The sequence below is a fragment of the Chenopodium quinoa genome, unplaced genomic scaffold (genome assembly GCF_001683475.1).
Source record: "Chenopodium quinoa cultivar QQ74 unplaced genomic scaffold, ASM168347v1, whole genome shotgun sequence".
Taxonomy (NCBI): domain Eukaryota; kingdom Viridiplantae; phylum Streptophyta; class Magnoliopsida; order Caryophyllales; family Amaranthaceae; genus Chenopodium; species Chenopodium quinoa.
In genome coordinates, this window is record NW_018742393.1 from 604,374 (window position 1) to 623,953 (window position 19,580).

At 34.8% G+C, this 19,580-nt stretch overlaps 2 protein-coding genes across 2 annotated transcripts; both read right to left on the minus strand.

The window, feature by feature from the left end:
• Positions 1-545: 545 nt before the first annotated feature.
• LOC110702360 (uridylate kinase-like) lies at positions 546-5,887 on the minus strand. The gene is made up of 7 exons (XM_021880067.1): positions 5,413-5,887; positions 3,292-3,427; positions 3,150-3,203; positions 2,438-2,529; positions 1,787-2,013; positions 982-1,158; positions 546-895 (listed from the first exon to the last, which is right to left on the minus strand). The coding sequence occupies exons 1-7, from the start codon at positions 5,616-5,618 to the stop codon at positions 783-785; spliced, it is 1,005 nt and encodes a 334-aa protein (XP_021735759.1). The 5' UTR covers positions 5,619-5,887; the 3' UTR covers positions 546-782.
• A 3,229-nt stretch (positions 5,888-9,116) lies between these two features.
• Positions 9,117-18,602, minus strand: LOC110702366 (DNA-directed RNA polymerases IV and V subunit 2-like). Its single transcript, XM_021880074.1, has 8 exons — positions 18,059-18,602; positions 15,965-16,471; positions 14,904-15,116; positions 13,567-14,450; positions 12,104-12,398; positions 10,713-11,660; positions 10,114-10,385; positions 9,117-9,955 (listed from the first exon to the last, which is right to left on the minus strand). Exons 2-8 carry the CDS (start codon positions 16,469-16,471, stop codon positions 9,454-9,456), a joined length of 3,621 nt encoding a protein of 1,206 aa, XP_021735766.1. The 5' UTR covers positions 18,059-18,602; the 3' UTR covers positions 9,117-9,453.
• Positions 18,603-19,580: the final 978 nt, after the last annotated feature.

The window sequence follows — 19,580 nt, forward strand, 5'->3', positions numbered from 1 at the left end:
TGATTACTAATAGGAGACTAAGATTATTTTGAATTAATATATTCCTATTTGCCCTTTTTCCTAAACTCCAATTGTTCCTCATTATAATAGTTCAAATTCATAAAAGAAACAGTCATTTTAATCTATTGGTTTATCATGTAATCAGAAACTGGTGCTCCATTTGACTGTCATTTTAAATACTATAAACTGTATAAAGTGAGAATCATATAAAGTTTATAGCATTAACATTATACTAATCACAATTCGAGATTATGTTGAGGGTTAATAATCATAATCTCATGGTTACTAAGAAGATTAACAAGAATCTAGCCGTAAAGTTACTTAGAATACGGCAAACAAATTGTACGATCAACCTGAAAGTGCCTGCTATCCATGCAGGCTATGCTGGTTGGGGCGGGCAGGACTGATGGTCCGAGATCTGTCCAAGCCAGGTAGCCTCAGGCTAACCCAACTTCAACTCATGATGCACTGAAATCACACCTAGGACCATGCATTATATTATAAAATCATATTCAACCCAACTAAGGGTTGAATATGCAGCAGAATGAAGTCTAATCTCATCGGACGCTTTATAAGAAAAGAATATGTTAAACACTGTTTACTGAATTACAAGATCCAAAGTCTGCAAAATTTTATAAATTTTTCTATAATTTCCAGTGAGAACTATCTTCAAGATTGTTCATATTTACAGTCCTCAATATCAATAGCAATAGTCCTATATTTTGCCAGCTAAAGCTACTGTAACTAGAAATCTAGACTAGAGGGATTATCAACCTGGGAAGTTACTGTATCTCTGCTGTAGCTACCTGCCGCTGCCCTCCGATGATGGTTCCGACTATCTCTCCTTGGATTGCTTTTGAAATGTCACCTTCTTTGTTTAGATTGAATACAACAACTGCGTCACATAATAGAAGTCTGTAAGATCTATGAAACTCAAGTTTTCACACTAATGATTTTTTGAAGTTTATAATCAGATGATACCTGGAATATTGTTCTCTTGGCACAATGTAATAGCAGTCAAGTCCATCACAGAGAGTTCCTTTGATATTACATCTTGATAGCTTAAGGTATCAAGCAGCCGGGCATCTGAGTTTTTCCGAGGATCTTTATCATAAACTCCATCCACATTTGTTGCTTTCAGCACAACTTCGGCATTAACTGTAACAATTACAAGCAGAAGCAATAAAGTGAGGAGACAACTTGATTCTCAAGCAACAACATTATTGATAAGATTCTGAATATTATAGAGTTGGAGCACAGGGAGGATAAAGATTTAAGCTTCAACGGATGACATTACAAAGAAAATGGAAGTAATAAATACACCCTAGTAGCTGAAGGAGCATTAGCATTAAGGTCCAATTTTAATAGATATATACTTGTGTATACTATATACCAACATCACAACTATTTCTGGGGCTACAGCTCGGATTAGCTTTTCCATATAGGATGCAATAAGTATGGCCATATGGGTCAAGCTCTACACAGCCCTGTTTCATCCAAAGGATGCAACCATGGGTCAATTTACAAAGCATGATTGCAGCAAATCTTTATTAAAAAAATTGCAAATCACAACAGAAATAAAAGTCACATCGATTATAGGAATGAAAGATGTGAAACAGCAAATTATGCGCTAGATTCTAGAGCTCAGGCACACTAATACTGTATTAATATAAGATTTAAAAAATCTTAACAATATATAGGATGCTTAAGCTTTTGGTAATCAAGAGAATTTGTTCACTGATGAAGAAGTATTAAGCACAGCAAACTCATATTAAGAATGACTTACTTTCAGCACATCGAAGAGCAGCAGCAGTATCTGTGGTGAAAAATGGATTTCCAGTTCCCGCCGCAAATATTACAACCCTCCCTTTCTCCAAATGTCTGACTGCTCTTCTACGTATGTAGGGCTCGGCAACCTCAGACATGCGAAATGCAGTCTGGACACGCGTTGGAATACCAATACTCTCCATTGTTGCTTGTAAAAATATAGCATTCATCACAGTGGCCATCATTCTGTAAAGACAGTCCAAAGAAAGCTGTCAACTGAAAGGCCAACAGCATGGTAAAACAGGAAAAAACCAATTTATTCATACGGAGTAAATTCTATGTTGTATATTTTCCAGCTCTATTGAATTTGTTCTTATTAGATTAATGTCATCAGAAGATATACAATCTATGAGAGGGGGGAGAGGAAAGGGAATACATAATTATATCAAGAAGACATCATGGTCGCACAACTGAATATATTTCATAAGACAGGCAGGAAAACATACTGTGCCGCATTAAGAAAGAACAAACAATAGAAGTGAAAATTTCCAATTTGGAAAAACATTCCAGAAGCTAAAATGTATATTTCTTTTCATCTCTAGCCTTACCACATAAAGCCTTAGGCAGTTTCAAGAGAATAAAATTATGACATAGAAAGAAAAAGGCATACCCAATATAATCAGCGGATGAACGGTCAAGGCCACTACAACCTGCCCAAGTAGATCCTCGAAAAATGTTTCCACCACCAACAACAATCGCTACCTGAGTAAGGCACAACATATATCAGAAGATAATAGTTGAAGGCCTAGAAGAAATTGGTCATTGAGCACAAAGGTTAGCCTATGTGACTAGAGCCTCACAGATCACAACTAAGGAGATGATTTATCTTTCCTCTATCCGATTAATTCTGCGATAAAAGATAGATGAATGCAATAGCTTCTATATGAGCACTAACGACTCTAAGTGAAGCTTCCATTCACTAATTTCCTTCCCTCTAAATATACATTTTCTCCTTTCCCAGCAGCAACAGTTAATAATGAGTGAATAACCTAATCCAGAGATGAACATAAACAGGGTATCCAGCTTGATCTGTTTCTACCATACTGTGTACTCCTTAATGTCATATAATATAGAAATGTATAATATATACTAATTTCACATTCATAAATTTTGTTGTAAATTTTGAAATAATTCCAGAGATTTTCAAGGCTTCAACACCAGGCTACAACATTAAAACCAAAGCTTTATTCCCAAAAGAATGTAATTGGTTGCATGAACCAAAAATCTATCTCCTTCAATACCAAACTGCCATCTAAATAAATTATAGGATTATACTAACGAATGGAAGAATTATATGTTTGGATATTAGTCAAAGAAATTACCTCAATGCCAAGTCTTGTAACTGAAGCAACCTCCCTTGCTATGGCCATTGTTACCTACATTTGAACAACAGTCATCTGATATATAAATATGTCCAAAAAAAAAAATGAATGTCACGACCAAGATATTTGGCAGTTTCTCTACCTTGGGATCTATGTTCTGAGCATTATCTCCTGCAAGAGCTTCTCCACTAACTTTAAGCAGCACTCTTTGCCATTTATATGATTGTTTGCATGCATTTTCATTTGATGACAATCCAAAAGATGGCATATGAACTTGCCTGTCAAAATCCATATGGTAAAGAGGTTTTAAATACTTCAAATCCACAAAAAGGAGACTATCCTTAATATTTGTGATTTTATTAACAATTACAGATTGATTAACCATTAACATCTTGGAACTACCATAGCACATAAACCCACATTTTTAATTAGGCTATTGGGGGAGTACGAAGCACGGTTCTCTAAAGAGATTCATAGACCATGAATATCCCTGAATAAGGTCACATCACTAATACTTGCTCAATCAGACTAGTATCACTTTTCATGGCTAAGGTTCTATGAACATAAGTTATACTTTTATTTCTGAAGGATCAACCTTTAAGGGCATAATGACCCACCACATTATTTCCAAAGGCCTACCCTTCATATATACAAGTTATAGCATAAACCACCCACCAGTCACCTGAAAAGCTCTTTAGTTCCAATTCCAAATTTGGTATATAACAGAACCACTCCGAATAGGCTGCAATTGAATCTTTTTTTTTTTTTTTCAGTCACACCATACATGTTCAAACTGTTTGATTGTAAGACTTGTAACCCAGCCAATCAATTGGATACCCTTCAAAGTTCAAACTTACTTAATAATGCCAGACAGTAAATAGCCAAGACATCAATTGGCTGTTGTCAATATGAACAAAACATTGTTTCAAAAAAAAAAAAAAAAAAAAAAAAAAAAAAAACACGAACAAAACATTAAGGAAACTACATTCACATAAACTAAGTTGGAAAATTTAACAAAAGAAATCAGCTGATCAAATCCACAAACACTATACTGCTCATCATGCTTAAAGAGAGTAAGCCACTAGAAGCCTAGAAGTGTACAACTAGCTAAATTTCAATATAGAATGCCTATAGGATACACCTAATAGTTATATTCTCCATAGAAATTCACCCTTACAATCCAGCTTGGGCCAATTACACTATACTAATATTCTGAATTGGACGACTGCGCAATATCTACATTCTTCATCTTTTAAAGCATTAAGGATAACATATTGTCATTGTAACAACCTATGTTATTCTAACTCTTCATTTCACCTCAAGTGCCCATGTTAGATACTTGACACTCAGACATGGATATGGCAATTCGATGCAAGGACTTAGGATTAATTAGATTGTAATAAGCAGATTTGCAAAAGGATAGAGCAGCAATTGGTTGTAATATTTAATCAGAGTAATCAAATATTACAGATAGGCCTTCTTTCGAGAGAAAGGTGCTCTCCAAATGCTACTCAATTTTCTGGATGCCCTTTACATCATCATAGCATCCAATATATACTGCTTACAGAAAGCTTCTACAAGGATCCACAACATCCCCCCTTGCTAACAGAATATTATTCTCTAAACAAAGAGACTAACAAACCCTTATAACCCCCTAACCAAATTACAAAAGCTCAAACAGATTTATTGAAAGCAAATAAAATATCTTGGGCTGAAAAAACGCATCTTCCTTCACTTGATTTGCTGGCGCTTCTTCCTAGCATAAGTCACCAGAATTGGAGGCTTGGGCTGATTGGGCTGATTCCTTGCATTCGACACTTCATTTTAGACCAAAACCATTCAATGTTTTCATAAAGCTGTGCCTAATACCCGGACACATACCAGCATTTGACACTTCGATCCAAATCATGAGTCTAACATAGGTCACAAGTTCACAACACAAAAACAACTTGCCAAACTCAAAACTTCATCACATTGAACAAGTAAATAATTAGTCAAAATATCTTCAAAATCGACCAACAATCTTGAACTTCACTCACATGAAACTCAAAATAGAAAGAAAAATTGTCATAATTGAAGACCTTATAATATAGTGGCTAAACTAATAAATAATTCCAAAATTCATAAACCCCATTAAAACCCCATCACAGAAACTCAATCATTTAAGTTACAAAAAAATTATCATTTCAATCAATAAATTAGCAACAATATCACGAAGCAACGACAAAAACAAGAGCAAAACCAAATTTGGGGGATAATATACCTGAAATTTGAATAATCGGAAGAAGAGGAGGAACCCGCATCAGAAGAATTACAATTTACCACAAATTTGAGATGGAAATTTCGGGAATTCACCATTAAACTTTTCCAGGGTTTATAGAAGAGATTTGAAGGCAAACATTGTGACGGTGAGGATAGAGAAAGCATAGTGTTAACTGAAGAACAGGGTGAATAACAAGAAATTGCCATTATCTTCTATTGTGTTTACAAAGTTTTAATCTTTTCTGATAGAATAAAAATGGGAAACTATACACTTCTTAGCTGAGGCCTTCAGGGTCATTTACTCACTGCAATTGGGAGTATAATGTAAATTCACCACTTTGCTCAAATTCGGCCTAGGTTTTTTTTTTCTTTTTTTTTCCTTTTTTTCATTTTCTAATGATAAGAAAATACAGAATACGTATAATATTGTTACTGTAGCGGTTTTAATATAAAGTCATTGATGACATTAGCATTTTTAATATAAAGTCGTTGATGACATTAGCGGTTTTAAGCTGAACTAAAATCTATATGACGTGGACGGCATTTTGAAAATTTGTTTTTAAAGCTATGCATAAGGGCATATTTCAACAATATTGAGAGGATTCCTTCAAATTTTATTTTTGTTTCAACTATTGTAGGAAATAGCTTAGAAATCGGATTCCTACATTGGTAAGTTGGAAACAAGAATGATGATAACTTTGCACAACAACGAAGAGGAATTGGGGTCCTTGCCTCCTTGCTATCATCAAAATCAATTGGGGTGAATTTTTAAATGTATAGATATAAATCGTATAAGGAAGAGGTTGTGTGTGAAAATTGTACATGTTAGATTTACAAGAATCACTACTAATCTTGATTTTGCCCATTTCATTCGAACTATTCCACAAGCTCAATTTAGTTTCTTAAGGATTAAAATAACCCTTAAAACCGTAATGGAATATTTATCGACACGCAAATCGATGAAAAAATGATTTGGGTTGCAATTTACAATTTATTAGTACTTTTGGGCTACAATTTGCAAAAAAATTTTAAAAATAACAGCAATTTACAAAATACAAACTTTAATTTGCTGCAATTGACAAATTTTCCTAATAATTACATAAACAAGCTTTTAGAAGAGTTATGGTTTTCACAATCATCACAAATTACCCTTAACACATATCTAACTATCTAATCATATTAAAATTTCCAACAACAAATGATTTATAGGGTACAAGTGTACAATCGATTATACTACATTAACGCTAACAACTTGCATGAGCATAAAGACATAATTTTAGAGTCAATCATTAAAATTTCTACACAGTATACCTCAGTTGTTCCCTTTTTCACGCTGTGTCCCCCCTTTTAAAAATTCTACGCTGTGTCCCCCACGCTGTAACCTCAAGGTCTATTTATTGGCTACGCTATAACCTTAACGTTAACCCTCTGTTACATATTGCCGTTAGTGGGGCCCACTTTACACCTATTTAACTTTTTTTCTCGATTTTCGTACTAAAAAAATGTTCCATTAAAAGGTTTTAGAGTTAATTTTTGCCTTAAGGTGCAAATTAAGCTCGGATTTTGCAAAAAAAGAACATAGAACCCCATTTTGTGAATTCGGATTTCCGTAGTTAAATTTAGAATTCACAAAACGGGGCTTTTACGTTTTTTTTTTTTGGTCAAATCCGAGCTCAATTTGGACTCTATTAGCCAAAATGACCCCTAAAACCTTTTAACGCAATATTTTTTAGCACACAAATCGAGAAAAAAATATATTAAAAAGTACAAAGTGGGTCCCACAAACGGTGACCGTTACGGTAAAATAACGACAAGGTCACTGTTGAGACATAATTGAAAGTTGAAGGTTACAGTGTGTAATTTTCAAAAGTTGAAAAAGTCAATACTTGAGGGTTATGGTGTAGAAATGTAGAATTTCCCTGAAATTACTAAGGAGTACTCATTATACACTGCAAGTGAAGAGAATAGGCAGAAAAGGTTTATAGAAAGTTGGAATTATAAGTAAATAAACAAAGATTAACAGAGATAAACCCTGCATTAGCAGCACCTGATCAATGTCAGAGAAGAGGGAACAAAGCCATGAATGGCATAAGTAACAATAATAGAGAATTAGAATTACACCAAACTAGATGTCAGATTAAAACAATGGCTTCTCTCATTCTCCATGATTAGAAACATGTTTGCTGGGAAATTAGTCTAGACTATCCAACTTTTTTCTGATGGATCCAACAGGAACAAAAGCATATTACCAAATTTTACATAACAAAAAACACAAAAGTATAAGTCAGGACGGCGATGACCAAAAGAAATCAGACCTGTCTTCCATTCATTGAATTGTTAGATGTCTCACTAAATGCACTCGTGTTGTGATGCAGGATTCTGATTTTTGAAGGTTACAATCAATCCATTTTGAGATATATCACTCGATACATGGATGAATTTACCAACAAACTCAATCTCAGTGGGTAGGGAACTCTTTGGAACAGCTAACAATGTTTGATATATCTTGTATTCCCGCCATAGTTGGTCTCTTTTTCGATCTTCATCAACATCACCATCATCATCATCAGAAAATTAAGGACTAAAACATTTGACTTACTAAGAACATATGTTAGCAACTTCTGATCATTGGCATTCCCCGTCATTTTAAATATTTCAAGCCTCTTGAGCTTACTAAACAAACAAAATGGAAAATAATTTCCAATATTATCAATATCATCAACACTATTGACGGGTTACATTACAGAATATTGATCCAACATCAACATCCAAGTAACTAAGGGCCTCGAAGAAACTTAGAGCATACTTTAGGCTAATAGACTCAACACCAGAAATCCTTTGAACAAGCGGTAGTAATTGGCTAAATATATTCGTACTTTGGCCGAATATATGCATAAAATCCCAAATGCAAACTTCTGCCTTAATCAATTTAGTTGGATACTTGACAAAGTTATAGTACCCAAGATAACCATCTAGCGAAAGGTGTTCCAGCATAGGTGTATCAATCACAAACTCGACGCCTCGTGACATCATTCGATCAATAACCAAGGACTTCAACATGGGTAATGATATATGCACCACTCCATCCTTGTACTCGTACATAAGTAATCCTAAAGACAGAACTTCCAAAATGGACAAGAATTGATAAGGAGAGGTGGGTGAGTTGAGTCCAGTGGTGGCGCCACCGATTAGAAAAGGCATGGAAAACGTAAATTCCTTGGAAAATTAGAATTTCGACAAAACTTAGGAATTAATTATTTCATTGTATCTTGGTCATTCAAACTTCCCATCTAGTTTTTGAATGATATTACCAAATTGAATAGATCCATTAGTTTACATCACATACCCCAGCAATGAACATGTTTCGGCCCTAGTCATATTAACTTGCTACTTAATTAACCAAATGTATTTTGACCAAACTTGATTACGGAGTATAATCCAAACCACTGCAAAAAGTTAAGGTTGTACCAATGACAACTTGCAAAAGCATAAAGTTAAGTTATCATTATCACACACATTCTAGAGAAATTCAAATTACTTGTACATTTTAGAGTAGTTCGTACTCAGTATTAAATTACTACCAGCATACTCTACGAGTGGAGAGAAAATGGCAGAGCAAGCTTAGTTTAGTTACTAGGCTAAGATTATTAGAGACAAACTAGAGAACAGGCTTATTTACAGAAGGAACAGGACATGAATGCATAATCAAGTTAATAACAGATAAATGAACTAAGATTAAAAGTGATAAACCATACATTATTCTTGTCGGAGAAGATTGAACAAGGACATGAGTGGCATAATTAAGTTAATAACAGATCGAGAATTGGAATTACACCAAACTAGATGTCAGATTAAAACAATGGCTTCTCTCATTCTTCATGATTCCAAGCATGTTCGATCTGCTGGAAAATTAGGCTAAACTATCCACCTTTTTCTGCCGGGTCAAACAGGAACAAAAGCATAATGCCATATCTTACATAAATATTAACAGAACTGTTAGTCAAGATAGCTACTGATTTACTGAATGAAAGATTGGTTAATATCAACAGAGCTGGGTCTCAAAACGAAGCGAAATACCCATGCTGAACAGCTCTTGACACAACAGCTTGGCCCCATATGGCACATTCACCTTCACGATTTCATCAACAGATTCGCAGAACCTGCAGTAAGGCCCTCGAATCTTTTTGCCACCTGGGACTGTCCTTTGGATCACATTTGCAATGTTCTTGCACTTCCTGCAAACATGCATCTGGGACGAGTCACTTAGAGTGAAGAGTCGCTCATGCAGGTTGGCTGAAGCACCATGGGCGATCAGACAATCCCGTTCCATTTCCCCAAACTTGATACCCCCGAATCGTTTCCTGTCTGCCACCGGCTGCCGGGTCAGTGGATGGACGGGACCTGTATTTCGAAACTTGACTTTGTCTTCAGACATATGGATCAGACGCTGATAGAAAGTGGGCCCCATGAATATGAGGGTACGGATCATCTCTCCTGTTCTTCCATTATAGACCCTTTCATTCCCCCACCTTGAGAATCCAGCCCTGCAATATATAACATCACAATAACACTAACTAAATTATCATCTTCACATAATTTAAGTCTTAACTGTTGAGGGAGGGGAGTTGATTTTCTAGCAAAAATACAGTAATAACTGGAGGAAATCAAATATGAAAGTATATTCTCCGCATGAAAAACTGACCTGTGAAGCTGCTCTGTTATGGATTCGACAGAGAGAGTAGAGAATGGGGTGGCATATTTCAATGAGCCACCACATGCAATGCCCTTCCCAAGGGCAGCCTCCAGTAGTTGGCCAGGAGTTTGTCTAGAGGGAAATGCATGAGGATTGATTACTATATCGGGCACTATCCCCTGTTTTGTGAAAGGAAAATTCTCCTGTGACTCAAGATATCCAAGAACACCCTTTTGACCGTGCATGGACGAAAACTTATCACCAAGACAAGGTGAACGGACCTGCATGAATTGACAACATGAAAGTGACTTATTAGTCACTAACAGAAGTGGATTTGAAGATGAAATTTAACCCAGAGCATACATGATACATTAGAACCCATCACATAATAGGTTTTACACACTATTTATAATGGAATGTCAACCAGAGCATACATTTTGTCACATCACAAAATGCTTTTTTATGATTAATTATCAGCCAGATCATACATATCACACATCACAAAATATGTTCACACATTTTTTATTTAACCCACATAATTGATCCAAAGCACATTATTTCATACCCAAAAAGAAAAAAAAAAGAAAAAAAAAAAAGCACACCATTACCTGTCTAAGTGATACAACTGCAAAATTCTTCCCATCATCATTTGCTGACAGGACAACTTTCTGCACCATGCCTCTTTCTGTATGCTTTAGCTTGACACTATGATCAGCCCCAGATTCCGCACATCTGCCGATGATAATATCTCCACTCTGCAAGTTTGCTCCAATGTATGGAAATCCATCGTCATCAAGGTTGTCAACCCGTCCTATTTTGCTCTGTATCTTCCCAAAACTAACAGTATCGTCAAACTTCCTCCTCTTTTCTGATGATTCCTGGTTGTCAACTTCAGCCTTGTAACTCCTGGTGTGCTCAGTCCTAAACATGCCTCGTTCCAGGGAAGCTCGATTCATGACCAAAGAATCTTCTTGGTTATAACCAAGATGGACATTTACGGCAACAATACCATTTTGACCATTAAAAAATTCTGCCTTTGGAAGTATCTGGTTGCGGCCTAATGGATATCCTGGCTTTCCAAGACAATCAGAAATCACCGAACGGAAGAGAGGTCTTTGAGGGTAGTACATTTGGTGGGACAAGGTATCTACTCTAATATTGGGGTTAGTGCTGGAATATCCTATGGCTTGTCCAGAATGCTTCTCAGATTGGTAAAGAACCCTCCTAGCATGATCATGATTTGCAAAGGGGATAATACCACAACTGACTCCCAACAAAAATGACATGTCAAGCTCACAATGAGTGTATTTGACAGGGTCTTTTCCCTTGTCTTCAAAAAGGAACTTAATTCCCCATGCAGTGCGACAATCTTCTTCCTCTTCAGTCCCAATCAATTCTATTATTCCTTTTTCTAGAAGGGTCTCAAAAGAAAACTCATCCCCTTTCAATAACTTTGTCTTTTTTAAATTATCAACTACTAAAAGAGGTCGAAGTATTCTTCCAGCATCACAGAATATTCGCACTTCAGAATTTTGAACATCACGTTTGATTTCAACCTAAAAGTGCCAACAAGGCAACAATATGTTATTTTTCATGAGCCAGAAGCATCGTGTACACAGTAACTTATACTAAACAAACACACAAATGTGGATAAGATAGTGAAAGCCCACTGTCTGACGAGGGGCTCAGACTACAGATATAATGAGAACAACACAATGAATCCAAAAAATAAAAGGATATCATAGCATAAACAAATTTGAGGGACAGACTAAGGGTCTAAAAGGAGATCCATAGTTTTTAGCAGCATACAAAAAAAGATGTTACAAACCAAGCACCGCAAATGTGGGATCATGAATCAATGTAATGAAAAGATTACTGGAAAAAAGAACACATGCGCACGATAGTAACTAGCAGCTATCAGGAACCAAGAACAATAATTCTAAAACGTGATAGATTCAGCTTTACAATCCAGAACAAATGTAGAAAAATGAAATAGTACCTGGCTTGAAATGCGATTCTTCCGACGCTTTCTTCTCAACTCCTGAACAAAGGAGAGGGAATCAGCACATACTCCTTCCCACTCGCCATCCACAAAAACCTTGTCTTTTCCACTCAGCGAAGTACAAGTGTCGCTCACTAATTTTTCCATCCCACACCTCACCAAATTATCAGACAGGTCATTCTTACTAATACTGCAACTGACAAGTCCAGTAGCAGCTATGTTCTTCACAAGACCACAGTTCTCCCCATCCGGTGTAGACAAGAAGCATATTTTTCCCCAGTGAGAAGGGTGTCTGAAATCATAGATGCAAATTTAATTAGAGTACCCAATGTAACTTAGGCTATATTATCTTCACCTAATTTAATTTGTTCTGATTCGAATTTTCTAAGGTCACCTGAATCTTTCTGGTCTGGCCTGAATTGTTATCTTTATAATATTTTGTATAGTCTAGTGTCAATTTTCAGGTCTGGTCTTAATTTTTCAGATCTGGTCAAGTCTAGTATGTTGTGATTTTAACAAGGATAAATAATTAGAATAAGGTGAAGAGAACAAAGCCTTGATGGTTGTGACAATAAAAGACAATGATTGATCCATCATATCATCTGAAGGATGTGGCATGTGGGGGATAATGGGTCATGTGTATGATCTTCAAACACCTACTATTTAAGCATTATCCACTTTTGTTTCTTCTATCTATCTCAATGTGTACAACTGGTTGCATTTCTAAAAATCTTTTATTGAGCCTGATTTTCTACTTATGACACTAGTTAGGGATTTTTCGCAAGGCTGTAAATCACTAAGGAGAATTCCTTAGCATTATTCTCCACTTCTTTTTAATACTATTTTCCTAATTTATTTGAGTTCGTCCATTTTTTTACTTTCATTCGTTGATTTGAAGTCATTTCAGTCTTAGAATACATTTACAATTAGAAAAATGTTCAAACATACCTTAATAAGGTTATATAAAATAACTTTATATACTTATATACATGTCAATTGAAAACCCTTTGTGTCCCAACGAAGATGTTGTGACCTTGTTATTGTTCTGTGTTATTAAGTTTTAACTTATGCATTGCATGGGTTTGAAAGACAGTCATTCGTTTTGATTGTGCATGACTGCATGCCCTACATAAAATTCATCTAAACGCCACTAAATGAGTGAAAAAATTCAGGTGCATATTTAAAATAAAGTAAAAAGTTGCCAAAGAAAGGGAGAGCATAAAGCATCAAATATTACTAAATCTATCATTATCTACATTTAAGGGAATGAGGAGAGAGCTTAAGCTTAAGTGAAGCTAAGAAAAGAGACTGATTCAGAACATAAGTCAAACTAAACAACAAATTGACCTCCTATCCCCAATAACGAAAAAAAAAAGAGAGAAATCACTCATTTCAAAATTTGAACATTTTAAACCACAAAAGAGATATATGGGTATAAGACAAAACTTTGAAATACTTACGGGTATCTGGCATCTCCAACCTTCCCTGTGTATGAAACCTGCTGACGAGTTTTCCTCATATCACAAGTACTCTGCAACGGATTAGTTCGCCTGAGGTTTGCAACCACACCAGAAACCCTGTCTGTTTTCTTGAAAGGATGCGCCCATGCACCAGTGGAAAATGATCTGGTAAGACCATTGGTGACGATTGATGCATCCAAGTAGTGCTCGATAGCCTGCAGATCACGATCCCCATAAAGGTCCCGCTGCATTGCCTTCACCATTCGCTTCTCAGCATGCCTCATATGGACCCTAAGTTCCCTCTCTAGAAGCTCAGAAGCACACTCAAGTCGCTTATTTCTAAAGTCATCTCTATTATCACACTTTCTCCTGCCTGAAAATGCTTGCAAAAGACACTTAACCATATATCCAAGAAAGCGGGCTTTTTGCTTGTTCCCAGAAAGGCTAGGGAAAAGGTTTGTTTCGATAAATTCTGCAGTGGACTCAGAGGGAGGGAATTTAGATTCTCTTATTATATGGTCAATATGCTCCAAAGCTTTGCCACCACGACGAAATCCATCACATTTCTCATCAGCATCGTGAATGGATGCAAAGAGGATGTTACTGATGCGGCCATCATCCGTGCTGAAATCAATTAATTCCACCACCTCCTTGTCAGATGATACACCAAGGGCAAAAAAAAGTATCCAAATAGGGACTTCTGCAATAGAAAAGTACACACTGATAACTTTTTCTCCTCCTTGGATGTTTTCAGCTTTTGGATTCTCTACTAATTTGACATGTACCCTTCTCCTCTTGAACTCAGATCGATAAGCAACCTTCCAAAAGGGTTCATTAGAAATCCAAAGCCTCTTCAAGCAGATCTGTTCTTGAGCAATAAATGTCTGCAGTTACCATATCCAAGATAACCCAGGTCAAAGCAAAATAAAGAGTGACCATGATTATTTTTGTAAGAACTAAGACATGAGTTCAACTGATTGCAGAGCAGTTTGAAAAATAAAAATTTGAAATACAACCAATGGTAATACAAGTGCAGTTGTGCAGATAGCCACCAATATAAATTGCAGTTTAGTATCTAGCAAGTTCAAAACATTAACTTAGTCAGATATTATTATTTAGCTTCACCGCAGTGGACAGAACAAGATGCGGTAAAAACTGACAACAATAGGCAGCAATTATAGAGATACAACCTATGAACTAGAACAAGCTGCAATAAAGGCACAAGATAACTTTTCAGATTATAGGAGAAATGGGATTTTAAAAAAATAAAAGGTCACTCATCTCCACAAAATAATGAATAAAACCCATGGATAAGATACGGGGAAATGTTGACCTACCTTCTCAGCACCCTTGACTATAAAATAGCCTCCATGATCAAATTCACAATCACCTTTCTCAGCTTGACTCATCCAGCATATATCAGACTTCACCATCACAGGGATCCTTCCAACGATGACATCCGTTGTTTCATCTTTCACGATAGTTCTGTCTATATACTCTGACTTACCAGTTTTAAACTTGTCACTTTTGACCTTCTCTTGGGTATATATCTGAGAATCAAAATCAGCCATGAACAAACAAATGAAAACAATAAAATAAAGACAATAATCAATATAGTAAAATGGCATAAACCGCAATGCAAAACCTATTTTAAAAAATGCAAACTCAAATGTTACTCTCGTTAAAGTCGCATAGGATATCTCAATCACATCAACATTTGAATAGTTGCATAACTTAAGTATGTAAAGCAGGAATAGGCTAGCCTGGGAGATGGGAATGAGTTATACTCTGTATGTCTTACTATTCAAAATTGTAATTCTACCAACACAGCTCTTATAGGAACGTAAAGCAAAGAGGGGATATAATGGATTGAAGACAGTGCAGACGACTAGACAATAGCTTGTGATGGGACTTGTCATACTAATGGAAATTATTATCCAAAAGATGGAAATTATTATCATACATAAGAAGCTACTAACATTCAGGCTCCAGATAAAAGTGGAAAGAAGAAAGAACACAAATATTTATAATCTCATTTTATGGGCTTTGAGAGCTCAGCTAAACAAATTAAAATTTTCAGTAAAAAAATAATAGCTGAATTCATAAAATAACAAGTACAAATGAACTCTCATGTAGTCTCCAAGTGATCACATATTCAAAAAAACAGAAACCATACCTATTATTACATAACTATAAAGAGAGGGCTTTTGAAGGAAACATTACACAACGAGGATATTTTACCATCATCTAATAAGGGGCAATTTTACTGTTACAGTAGACACTGGACAGTACAGTAGCCAAGACAAAATAAAGCAGACAGTGAGGGGGAACAGACAGTCTCACTAACTAACAGCATTCTGTGGCAAATTTTAAATTATTTTAGTCACATTAAACAAACCTGAAGGTGAGTCTCAACTTTCAATCTTGCAGAGTAAGTCATGTTCTGAAGCCGGGCATGTCGGGGAAGCAACTTAATGAAGTCTTTCCCACCATCTGCATGAAACTTCTCTCCAGTCCAAAACATAGGACGCTCAAGCTCCACATTCCCAAATCTTACCGAAGCATATCTCCATCCACCCTCACCCTTCTTCGAGGGATCATAGCCTGGATTCACAGTTATCTCACCAATGTTATCAAAAACTCTCTTTATACCTTCACGGACAAAACTGTTGTAGGAGTTAATCTGATGACTGATGAGACCGTGCTGCTTGAAGAAAGATGACGATGCTTTCTTGCAGAAGTTCATCAATGAAGCCTCACCAAGGTCATGCAAGCTCATGTCCATAACATCAGCATCGTCATCCGAATACATATCCTCATCATCCCAGGTCTCCAGATCAATATCATCAAAAACATCTTTACCGTTACTACTGGTGCCCAGGCCATCTTTTCCCTCAAGCCCCATCTATTAGGAATCAACATGTATGATGGGATTATATTAAAACATATCATGATGATGCAGCTTTTAAACGATAAAGGCTAAAAACCACAACTGCAAGGCTGTAGCCACTAGCCAGTCATCTTTAATATTAATACTCGTACATCATAATTCAAATAACTAGAATATGGAACAACAAGATTTTAACATTTTAATTGCTACACTTTGCATGTTGTTTGAAGTGAACTCATGTATTAAACTAACAGATGGCTAAGCATTGGATAAAAGGTAAGTAAGCATCAAATACAAGAATGGTATTTCATCTATAAGATTATGATTTATAACCACTGTATCCGAATCGCTATCATAATACACTGCATCTTTTACACTTACATGTATCCTTTAAGCCTTTTTTTTATGAAAGAACTCTGAATAAGTATCTGAATCTTTGATAGCAATAAATAAATTACTTCATACCCAAAAAAAAAAAAAAAAAAAAAAAAAAAAAAACCTTCAATATTCATGCTATTTCTTTACTTTACAAACAAAATCCTAAAGCACTCAAAAGCTAATATCAAATATTCAAATAGAGTAGAAGAAATTGCCAGAAAATAAGAAATAAACATCATCGACCGATAGCAACAATACCTATTTTCAGGCCACTATTTTTCAAAAAAAATTACTCATATATTTAACACAAAACTTTAATCGATGAATTAAGAAAAACTACATGCGACTATTTTATAGCTGCAAAATCTACATGTACGACAGCACATCTAATATCTATTGAAATTATGGAGGCCACATAATTAAGCACCAGCTTTTCCAGGACATTTGGAAAGTCCATATATTGTAGATAACAAATTTTTTTGCTCCGTAAGACAGCAAATTAGAATATCAAACTACACTAAACCTAATTTTTGTTCAGCCAATTATACAACTATAATTCTTTATGAACAAAACTCTATCATACCAATGACAAGGACAGTACTTGGATTTGCTGGGATTTATTCAATGAACAAATGACATGCAACACCAAATAAATTATACCCATTTAACAAATTTCAACATACTATTAAACCAAAATCTTCCCATTTGAAAAAATTACAATTCAGAAATTTCATCATCTATAAAAACGACTAAAAAAATCATCATTTTTCCTACCATATGAAGATCAAAAATGAAACCCAGATTCCCAGTCATAAAAGGACATAAACCCTAAAAAACAAAACTTTATTAAACCAAAAGATTCCCATTTGAAAAAATTACATTTCAGAAATTTCATCATCTAAAAAAAACATCATTTTTCCTACCACATGAAGATCAAAAATGAAAAGAAATTTTAAAATAAAAAAAAATTTAAAAAAAAAACAGATTCCCAGTCATAAGACAACATAAACCCTAAAAAATAAAACTTTATATTTCTCTTCACATCAACACCCAACAAAATTCCGAAATTACATATAAATCACATGCATTCTTAAAAAAAACACCCAATTTCACACATTTCAACATTCAAACAAATACCCAGAAGTCAAAATTCCAAAATTTCTGAAATTCAACAAAACCCAAGTCTATAAAATCGATGAACTAAAGAGAGTGAGACAGAATTACCTTCAAAGCTTAAACCCAGAAATGAGGAGAGAGAAAATAAAAAAGGGTTCTTTGTTATCAATTTCTGAGTCTCACAGTGGAGAGTGAAAAATGCAGAATCTGGGTGGAGGAGAGAGAAAAGGGTAGTTGGGAAATTGTTAAAAGAAAGCATAAAACCCCATTGATGCGCAATGAAGCTCCGTAGTGTGGGGTTTTGGGTATCAGTAGAAACTGGGAATTGCTATCCTGTGCCCAAGTGTACACTTCAATTCTCTGAATCTATTGTTGTATTGATGTACTCGTATGAAGTACTTCGTATGAGTGTATGACTAATGTTTGTCTATGATTGATGAAAATCAAGGGCGTAAAATGATTGAATGAGTTTCTTATGGTGAGGTTGACTGTAGTGTTTCTTTTTCTGGTGCCGGATTCCCTCCCAAACAAAGAAGAAAAAAAAGAAACTTTAGATTTTTTATTACGAAGTACGTAGTATTTATTTATTGGTACAAACAATTTGGATATGTGAACGACTTAATATTGATATTTTTTTTTTAGGTGCAAACTTAATGTTGATACTAGAGTGTATCTCGGGCGATGCTTCGGATTGCTCGTTTGAGTAATTCATTAATTTGATAATTATGTTCAATTAATCAATTGTGTGTATAGTTGGTGTGTAGTTTGGGCGTTGCCTCAGGTTGCACTTTTTTTTACCTCATATATATTTATACTAGATGGAAGCTCGTGAGATACATGATTTTTTCATCTAAGATTTTTAATTATTTGATTTATTGTATTTAATAATTTCAGACAAAATTACAAAAGTTTAATATTTATTTTTATTACTATAATTTATAATGAATTTATTAAATATAAATAAATTTTAAATATGATATTTTTTCCGTTATATAAAATCTTTAATGTGAAATGATAAATTTTTAATAATTTAAATCCTAAATCATTATTCATTGTTTTACCATATCTTTTATTTCGATAGAATCACCAACCTCGTCCACAACTAACCTACTACAAACAAATTTAACCGTGAAATGTTAGCCAAACTGATATTGATATAAATTAAATATTTACATTTATATAAAATAAATCAATATATTTACAAAAATTGTTGCGATATAAAATCAAATCTATGCATTGAAATTTTTTCATCATCTCCAAAAATAACCAAAATCATCCATATATTAAGTATACAACATCAAATCGTATGTCATTACATAAACAAATAATCGTTAAGTATCCTAAATAAATACAATGTAACTCTAATTACAAATATAAAGTTAAACATAAGATTCTAAAAATTACCCGGACATTGATAACCTAAATCTAACACAAAATTATTAACACAAAATTCGCTTGATGGGGTTTTGTATTGATACGAAATTTAATTTGTGTCGTATGATGTGTTAGATCTGCATTACAAATATAAATTTAAACATAAGATTCTAAAAATTACTCGGACATTGATGACCTAAAACTAATACAAAATTACTAACACAAAATTCGCTTGATGGGGTTTTGTATTGATATG